Source organism: Vespula pensylvanica, chromosome 3 (genome assembly GCF_014466175.1).
Source record: "Vespula pensylvanica isolate Volc-1 chromosome 3, ASM1446617v1, whole genome shotgun sequence".
NCBI classification, from domain to species: Eukaryota; Metazoa; Arthropoda; class Insecta; order Hymenoptera; family Vespidae; genus Vespula; species Vespula pensylvanica.
Window position 1 is genome coordinate 11,659,913 of NC_057687.1, and position 9,980 is coordinate 11,669,892.

At 32.6% G+C, this 9,980-nt stretch overlaps 2 protein-coding genes across 2 annotated transcripts; both read right to left on the bottom strand.

Annotated features, from left to right (window-relative positions):
* Positions 1 to 308: 308 nt before the first annotated feature.
* LOC122627829 (odorant receptor 13a-like) lies at positions 309 to 2,502 on the bottom strand. Its single transcript, XM_043809413.1, has 7 exons — positions 2,472 to 2,502; positions 2,001 to 2,285; positions 1,463 to 1,913; positions 1,264 to 1,363; positions 997 to 1,119; positions 655 to 810; positions 309 to 495 (listed from the first exon to the last, which is right to left on the bottom strand). The coding sequence occupies exons 1-7, from the start codon at positions 2,485 to 2,487 to the stop codon at positions 436 to 438; spliced, it is 1,191 nt and encodes a 396-aa protein (XP_043665348.1). The 5' UTR covers positions 2,488 to 2,502; the 3' UTR covers positions 309 to 435.
* Positions 2,503 to 6,006: 3,504 nt separating this feature from the next.
* On the bottom strand, positions 6,007 to 8,300 carry LOC122627560 (odorant receptor 4-like). The gene is made up of 7 exons (XM_043808749.1): positions 8,093 to 8,300; positions 7,606 to 7,890; positions 7,064 to 7,514; positions 6,889 to 6,988; positions 6,661 to 6,783; positions 6,319 to 6,474; positions 6,007 to 6,155 (listed from the first exon to the last, which is right to left on the bottom strand). Exons 1-7 carry the CDS (start codon positions 8,298 to 8,300, stop codon positions 6,096 to 6,098), a joined length of 1,383 nt encoding a protein of 460 aa, XP_043664684.1. The 3' UTR covers positions 6,007 to 6,095.
* Between the last annotated feature and the right edge of the window lie 1,680 nt (positions 8,301 to 9,980).

Below are 9,980 nucleotides of genomic sequence, written 5' to 3' on the forward strand. Positions count from 1 at the left end.
TCTCTCTCTCTCTCTCTCTCTCTCTCTCCCTCTACTCATCTAACCACCCCCTCTTTTCTTTCCCGATATTTCAGAAGCAACGCGCGCATTTTACTTCTCTGACGTGGTACTTCGATTGAATTTTATATGATACGGTTTATAGATGTCCTCTTTATATCAACCTTGATATTCTAACAATGAAACATGGATTAAATTTGTCAAATTTTTTAACGCGACTAGTATTAGTCTTTTTTTTTATATATATATATATCTAACGAGAAAGAATGAACTATGGTTTCGGGGAAAATAAATGACAAGTTTCAGGACGGAGGATTTTTATTTCCATAAATACAAATTGCTATTGTTCCGTTTGTCTAGTTATTATTTAAAAAATATTACTAGACTTTACAATAATTATAATGTTAATCCTATGTCACATTTATTCTACTCTTATTTTCATTCTTCGTTCTTCATTGCGTAGAGAACGGATAAATAACTCATCGATGTTTTAACGACCTGAAGCATACGTTTTACAATGATTTTTTTTTTATTATCGAGATATATTGCGATTTTCATTAATTAATTAAAACGATATATTTAGAATGGATTTATCGATTTAGAATTTATTTGAGACTTGAAAAGATCGGTAAATCGTCGACATTTTCTTATCCTTACTTCGCTGAAAAGCTCGTGATTGAAGGAACAGAATTTTCCAGCCGTAATGCGCAAGGGCGATCTTGCACGACGCATGATCAGTATGAGACATTTTGCTTCGTTCGGTGACAGGTTAAACCATTCGCATTCGTAGGCGGCGTCCGCGATTCCTGTACTCTAAAATGGAAGGTTGCAAAATTATTAATAAACCGGATCTATTAACATATTGCGAAATAGATTCTATTAATCACATATGTATCGTTTCTTATCCTTAGACGATTAATATCGAAAGATCGTCGATGTGAGTTATTATGTCGGCAAAGCCGAGATCGTTAAGTATAACGATCTTAGATTCGAATTTACCTCTGAAAGAAGTTTCTCGCCTACGTAACAATAAAGATAAAGTTGAATTAGAATATAACAGACGTAGAATATGGTGCATCCGAGTTCCAATAGAAAGAATTTATCCTTTTCACCTGTTAGAAACTAGGAGAATTGAAAAGAAAAATAGATAGAAAAATATTTGTTATCTGTATGTGCATACACACACACACACACACACACACACATATAAATAAATATATACATACACATAAATTTATATATACATATATATAAATTTTCCTTTACCTCGAGAGTTTGAAAGCTTTCCAAGCAAAGTGTTATGGTACATCCTAACATCTGAATCAGTAACATCGAATTGAAAGAATTTTCGATCGTTTCTGTGAATCTAAAATAAAACAAAATTCGATTACATAGATCGGTATCGATCGGTATCGATCGGTATCGATCGGTATCATAGAAATATTATCGTTCAATTCGAGCTCACTCGTTAAGGTAATCGTGTTTCTTGATGATGCCGCCTAACTTCGCTTGAAATTCTTCCTTCGTTTCTCTTCTCAAATTAATTAGCTCGTGTCTAAGATTAGCCAATTGTCCGCAAACATGTAACACCAGAGTCGCGACGAACGTGTCGACCACGGAATAAGTGGCGCAAGCATAGAAGGAACCCATAAGCTGTCCGAAAAAAGTTATCTCGTAATATGGACTGGGTTTCGTTTCCCATGGAAAATACGCTGGGAAGAAGAGTCCACGGGCGCTCGTATAATTTGTTGCCAAATGCATTATGCCGTAAAAGATGACGAGACTGTTACACATTATGTTGGCTGTTATGGTTATTTTTCTTGAGATTTCAGCTACGATCATCATTCTCTTAATGTCCTCGTCTCTCGTAGCTTCCTTACGATCCTCCTCCATAGAATTTAACAGTCCTTTCAGGGCTTCGACAGATAAAATAATTGGAATTTAAAACTAGTTTCGTTGTTACATCTGACAATGTTTAAACTATGTTAGAACATTTAGTTTACATTTTCCATTAAACCAAAAAGCGAGAGTTTTCATAATCGCAATAGAGATAGTCATGTTGTCCATAGATAGATTTTCCACGACCAGATCGAAGTCACCCCAGATGAAGAAAAGATTTATCGTCTGCGGTAAACTTACGAAGAAAAACATGAAAAATATCGCCGCGAAAACTTTCATGTTCTCGGATGGATTGATCATCTGCTCTCTCGGCCAAAGCCCCATGAATCTCATGCTGTAGTTGTTCCAGCCACAAGCGTAATCCACGTGCGATCTTTTTTTCTTATCCACTGTTAATAAATTAATCGATGTTGTGTATATTTATTTTTATTTGATTTTAGACAAATCGAACGGGTTAGATCATTTTTGACAATGAAAATTTATTATTTTCTTTTTTCTTTACGGTTTTTTTTTTCTTTCATTTAACTTTTAATGGCGATACGAACACGTTCAAAATTTTCAAAGGAATTTGATACCTTGACTTTTATCCATGTAGGCTTTTGCGACAAGAACGTATCAAGAACTGTTTCGGGGCGGTTCCTTTCGTATTTCGAGGAGCATAAGTTCGGTAACTTTCATAGCGCATGCTCTAACAAAAGCTAGCGTAATATCATAGCCATTATTTATTAAATTCATATCGGAAATGTTTGGCTTCGGACTAGTGCGTTCGTAGACGTCGGACTTTGTCCTCGTATATGCCAAAAGTATATTAATTCACGAAATGAAAGAAGTCATTCCATCAGAATAAGTTTACGTACGTGAAGTAATGATAGAAAAAAAAAAAAGAGAGATACAGAAAATTTGACAGGATTATGATTTAATAAATCCTTGAATGAAACTACAAAGAAAATCTCATATGATCTCGATATTTTCTGTTCGGATATTTGCGATTCTATGATAACATAGTTATTTGTGAATTAAATCGGAAATATCATTCATCTTTTGTCATTGTTGCAAGCAAACAGCTAGATAGCTCAGTGATGTCTTCAAAACCTGCAAAAAAATTTCATTGTACAGGTATCTCGTTTTTATTGGTTACGATTTATGATTTATTCTAGTATAGAAAAATGTTATTCATTTTGTAGTGCCTCGTGGGATTACTTACGCTGTTGTAAAGTTTACGATTGAAAATATAGAATTTTCCTGATGTCAGACGCAAAGAAGATCGCGATCGACGGATTATCAAAATCGGTGATTTAGCTTCGTTCGGTAGTAAATCGTATCATTTACCTTCGTACGCGATACGAGCCATTTCGTTACTCTGAAAGGACAGTTTTTTATTCGGTAGTTTCGTGTTTTATTTCGAAGATATTTTTTTTAACCATTAATGTTTCTCTTACCTCGGATCAGAGTTTTTCAGCGACGTAGCAGTAGAGGTATAATAGAAGTAGAATATAAACGATGTAGAATGCGAAGAACATTTTTACCGAGGACATCCGAAGCCGGCTATTAATTGAAATTCGTACTCTTTTAGATACTTTACAATCGATTAATTGTAAGTATTATTTGAATTTTAATTTAATTATAAATTAAATTATATATATATATATATAAATTATAATTAATAAATTAAATTAATAAATGCAGAGAGATTAGCGTGCTATTAATAAAGTATATATCAATGTTTTAAAATAATAATTATAGAGTATGGCAGTTGTAGCGAATATACAATGTTTGGAAGAATCTCGTACTTACTGAGGATCTGCTCAAAAATTCAAAGATAGATAGATGCCCAATACGAATCGGTATGTTTTGTCGAATTTTACCAGAACTTGAAAACTTTCCATAGAGAGTTGCGCCCGAGTATTTGAAAGGGAAGCATTATATCGAAGTCGTCTAACGTATCGATGAATCTGAAGAAATTATAAGTATATAATAGTTGATCGTAATATTGCAATGGTCGAAATTATTTTTTCTGATGTTGCAGATTTATTATACTTTGTATAATCGTGCCTTTTCACGATGTAAATGAACTTGATCAGAAATTTTTCTCTCGTAGTGAAATTTTGTGATTATAAAATGGAATTAAAGGTGTGTTATTCGAAGATTACGGGGCGTTAATAACGAAATAAGAAGAATTTGTATCGTACGTTTTAGAAAAAAAAAAAAAAGGAAGAAAAAAGTAGTTAAACAGCAACGGGTCGGTTCTATAGAAAGAAAATTCACAAGAGTAATTGTATTTTGAGGATTATCTGAAAGAATTATAATTAACAGAGTTGCGTTATTCACTGGGCGATCAAGTTCATTTCCGTGTAAAATACTTATATATTTTTATTTAATAGATATTTTTTAGTAGAAATTTCTTTCTTCTATATTATATACTTTAATTGTTCAAATTAGTCTTGAAAATAATTCCTTTTATCAGAATAGATCTCTAAATGTTTTCTCATCGTATCGAATAGATCCCTCTGTGGTAAAAATTTCGAAGTTACTCGCTACTTGCACATTCCGACTTTAGCGATTATGTTACTCTAGGATTTGCGAAAACGTATCGTCTTATCAACAATGAATTAGGTTACCAGCTCTGAGTAGTTTAAGAATATAATTTTAGAATATAAGTCGGTATAACTTGATAAACATAATAGTAACGCTATTTCAATAAATTATTTGATTTAAAAACTTAATAAGTATAATGGTAACATTATTTCGTAACGTTGTTAACATAATTTCATAACGAATTTAAGAAAAAGTATTCTATCTTTTTATTGTGATTAGTAAAATTAATATCGTTAGATTTTGAGAAAAATGTGAGCGAGAGAAATTAATTACTTTTGAAATGAATTTTTCAACGATTTAACGATATAAATGGATTAGAAGCGAAATAGTATCCGAAGAAGAACATTCGGATCGGAATCATTCTATTATTTCCTCGAAAGGCTTAAAATTATTGTAGATATAGTTTAATTGGTATTTTAGTATTTTATTTAGTAACTCACCGAAAGGGCCTGGGAACATGTAATGCAAACTTATATCGTAGAGTCCAGCCATTTGTTGCAGCAACGTGTCTTTAAAATCATTCTTCGTCGATCGTATCGACGAAACTGTCAAAAAAAATTTTTGCGAAGTAGCGATTAGAAATTATTAGAAATATAACGCTATCAGAAAATTTTTCTTAAGCGAATTATAAATAGAGCTTAAGTTTCAAATTGCGTACCTGTTTAGAGAATTATGTTTTTGTTGGAAGAATCAGATAACTCCATGCTGGATTAAATTTTTTTTTCCTTCAGCCAGATCCTCTTCTGATATCTTTACGGTGTAACGATACAAGAACAAATGTAATCCACGTAGGAAATTTTAGAGCGCATTGCGCGCGCATTTTCGAGCTCTATCGAAGGAGATGCCTTAACTACGTCTTTAGAATATTCGATCACTCTATAGTTTTCTCTATATCGAATAGTATTACGTGCACTTACATATTCAGGACATTATAAAGATGATTCGAGTCCAAGCTCTTAAAAGATATATTTAAGGTTCGGAGGAATATATAGTTTGGGTAAAAAAAATGTCGAAGAAACGGGAATACAAAGGAACGAATGGTTAAAGGGATATGGGACGGGGGAAGGAAAATGTTGTCTTCAATTTTATGTTGCATATTCGATGAACTCTCGTGCAACATGCGCTTTCGAAGATCTATTTAATATTTATGCATTCTTGTTTTCTTTTTCTTCCTCCCTCCTACCTCACCTCTCCTCATCAACCCCTCTCTTCTATCCGGATATTTTGGAAACAACGCACGCATTTTATTTGTCTGACGTGGTACGTCCATCAAATTTGATATGATACGGTTTACGGATATTCTCTTCATATAGACTTTGATATTCTAACAAAGAGACGTGGATAAAATTTCTCAATTTTTTTTTAACGCGACTAGCATTATGTTTTTATTATTTTTCTTATTTTTTTAACATATATCTAGCGAGAAAGTAGGAATTATGGTTTTGGGGAAAATAAGTGACAAGTTTTAGAGCAAGAGATTTTATTTTCACAAATACAAATTGCTCTTGTCCCGTTTTGCCTAGTTATTATTCGAAAAATATTACTAGACTTTACAATAATAATATTTCGTTAATCCTATATTACAGTTATTACTATGTTTATTCTCATTCTTCGCTCTTCACTGCGTAGAGAACGGATAAATAACTCATGGATGTTTTAAGGACCTGAAGCATACGTTTCGCAATGATTTTTTTTTTTTTTATTGTCGAGATATATTGCGAATTTTATTAATTAATTAAAACGATATATTTAGAATGGATTTATCGATTTAGAATTTATTTGAGACATGAAAAGATCGGTAAATCGTCGACATTTTCTTATCCTTACTTCGCTGAAAAGCTCGTGATTGAAGGAACAGAATTTTCCAGCCGTAATGCGCAAGGGCGATCTCGCACGACGCATGATCAGTATGAGACATTTTGCTTCGTTCGGTGACAGGTTAAACCATTCGCATTCGTAGGCGGCGTCCGCGATTCCTGTACTCTAAAATGGAAGGTTGCAAAATTATTAATAAACCGGATCTATTAACATATTGCGAAATAGATTCTATTAATCACATATGTATCGTTTCTTATCGTTAGACGATTAATATCGAAAGATCGTCGATGTGAGATATTATGTCGACAAAGTCGAGATCGTTAAGTATAACGATCTTAGATTCGAATTTACCTCTGAAAGAAGTTTCTCGCCTACGTAACAATAAAGATAAAGTTGAATTAGGATATAACAGACGTAAAATACGGTGCATCCGATTTCCAGTAGAAAGTATTTATCCTTTTCACCTGCTAGAGACTACGAGAATGGAAAAGAAAAATTGTTAGAATAATTTTTGTTATTCGTGTTTGTGTCTACATATATATATATATATACTGTACATATATATAAATTTTCCTTTACCTCGAGAGATTGAAAGCTTTCCAAGCAGAGTGTTACGGTACATCCAAACATCTGGATTAGTAACATCATGTTGAAGCAATTTTCCACCGTTTCTGTGAATCTTGGATAAAACAGAATTCAGTTAGATCGTTATGGATCGTTATCGTAGGAATATTATCGTACAGTTTGATCTCACTCGTTAAGATAATCATGTTTCTTCACGATGCGTCCTAGCTTTCGATGAAATTCTTTTTTCGTTTCGCTTTGAAAATTAATTAGCTCGTGCTTCAGATTAGTTAACTGTCCGCAAACGTGTAACAACAGAGCCGCGACGAATGTGTCGACCAAGGTAGAAGTAAGAGTAGAGTAGTAGGCAGACATCATCTGTCCTAAGAAAATTAGCTCGTAATTTGGACTGGGTTTCGTTTCCCATGGAAAATAGGATTGGTAGTAGAGTCCACGGACGTTTGGATAATTTGTTGCCAAATGCATTATTATGTAAATGACGAAGATACTGTGACTTATAATGTTGACCATTATGGATATTTTTCTTGAGTTACGAGCTGCCATCATCATTCTCTTGACGTCCTCTTCTCTCGTAGCTTCTTTCCGATCCTCCTCCATGGAATTTAACAGTCCTTTCAGGGCTTCGACAGATTAGAAAATAATTCGAATTTAAAACTAGTTTCTTTGTTATATCTCACAATATTTAAACTATTTTAGAACGTTTTAGTTTACTTTTCCCATTAAGCCAAAAAACAATAGCCTTCATAATAGTTATAGTACAGAACACGTTGTCCATAGCCAAATTTTCCACGACCAGATCGAAGTCACCCCAGACGAAGAAAAGATTTACCGTCTGTGGTAAACTTCCGAAGGAAAATATGAAAAATACCGCGGTCAACACTTTTAGGTTTTCCGTTGGATTGATCATCTTCTCCTCCGGCCAAAGTCCCATGACTCTCATGGTGTAGATGTTCCAGCCAAATGCGTAATCCACGTGCGATCTTTTTTTCGTTTCCACTGTTAATTAATTAATTGATCTTGTGTATATTTATTTTTGTTTGACTTTGGACAAATCGAACGGGTTAGAAAATTCTTGATAATGTATATATTTATTATTTTCTTTTATTTCTCGTTTCTTTTTTTTTTTTTTTTTTTTTTTTATTCTTTAACTTTTGATATCGATATAAACACGTTTAGAATTTCCAAAGGAATTTGATACCTGGAGTTTTACCCATGTGGGCTTTTGCGACAAGAACGTACCAAGAACTGTTTTGGGGCGGTTCCTTTCCTATATCTGAGATCATAAGTTCGGTACCTTTCATAGCGCATGCCCTAACAAAAGCTAGCATGATACCATATTCATTATTTATTAAATTCATATCGGAAATGTTTGGCTTCGGACTAGTGCGTTCGTAGACGTCGAGCATTGCCCTCGTATATATTAATTCTGAAAGTGTATTAATTCATGACATCAAAAAATTCATTTTACTGGAATAAGTTTAATATACGTGGAGTGATAATAAAAAAAGAAAGATATAGATAATTTGGCAGAGTTATAATCTACGAATGAAACTACCAAGAAAATCTCATTTGATCTCTATATTTTTTATACGGATAATTGCAATACTATAATGATATAGTCAATTAAGTCGGAAGTATCATTCTTCATTTATCATTGTTGTAAAACAGATAGATAGCTCATTGATGTCTTCGGTATCTGCGAAAAAATTTCAACTTATAGGTATCTCATTTTTATTAGTTACGATTTATGATTTATTTTGGTATTGAAAAACGTTGTTCATTTTGTAGTGCCTCGTAGAATTACTTACGTCGACTGCAATGTTGATTATTGAAAATGCAGAATTTTCCTGCTGTTAGAAGCAAAGGAGACCACGATCGACGGACTCAATATCAATATCAGTGTTCTAGCCTCGTTCGGTAATAAATCGTAACTTTTCGTATGCGGTACGAACAATTTCGGTACTCTGAAAGAACAGATTTATATTCGATTTATATTTTACCGACGTAACAGTAGAGATATAATGGAAGTAAAACGTAAACGATGTAGAATGCGAAAAACGTCTGTGTTAAGCATATCTGTTCTTCTTTATCGAACCTTGACTGAAATTCATAAAATTCTTATAGATATTTTAGAATTGATTAATTGTAAGTATTTTCTGAATTTTTTAGTAGATTCAAAGATAAATTAGCTATTAGCTAATTTAAAATAGCTATTAACAAAATATGTATTAATAATTTTAAATAATTATTATATAATATCTATTTCTAGCGAATATACAGGATCTGGAAAAAGTTTATATTTTGCTTACGATCTGCTAAAAAATTCAGAGATAAATAGACGAGCGAGACGATGATTGTGACGCTTTCTTTTGTCAAATTTTACCAGGACTCCTTGAAAACATTCTATATCGTATCGATGAGTCGGATGAAATTAGTTTATAATAGTTGGTCATAACATTGCAATGATTTTTCAAAATTATTATATCCTGAATAATCGTGCCTTTTCACGATTTAAATTAATTTTGTCTGAAATTTTTCTGTCTTAGCGGAATTTTGTGATTATAAAATGAAATCAAAGTTGTGTGACTCGAAGATTACATGGTGTTAATGACGATTAAATATAAAGAATTTGTATCGTGCGTCTTAGAAAAACAAAGAAGAAAGAAAAATGAAGTTAAGCAGGAACCGATCGGTCATTCAGAAACGCTCTACAGAAATTTCTTCTTATTACATTATATACTTTAATTTTTATATACAACATTGTAGTATTAAAAATAATAATATCCTTTTATCGGGATAGGTCCTTAAATGTTTTTTTTTATCATATCAAATAGATCCCTCTATGAGTAGAATTTCAAAGCTACTCGCTACTTGCACATTGCGACTCTAATGATTACGATGCTCTAGGATTTGCGGAAATCTGTCGTGTTATCAAGAATGCATTGAATTACCAACTCTGAATAGTTTGAGGATATAATTTTAGAATATAATCAGCCGGTATAACTTGATAAACATAATAGTAACGCCATTTTAATAAATTATTTGACTATATAAAACTTAATAAGTATAATGGTAACATTATTTCG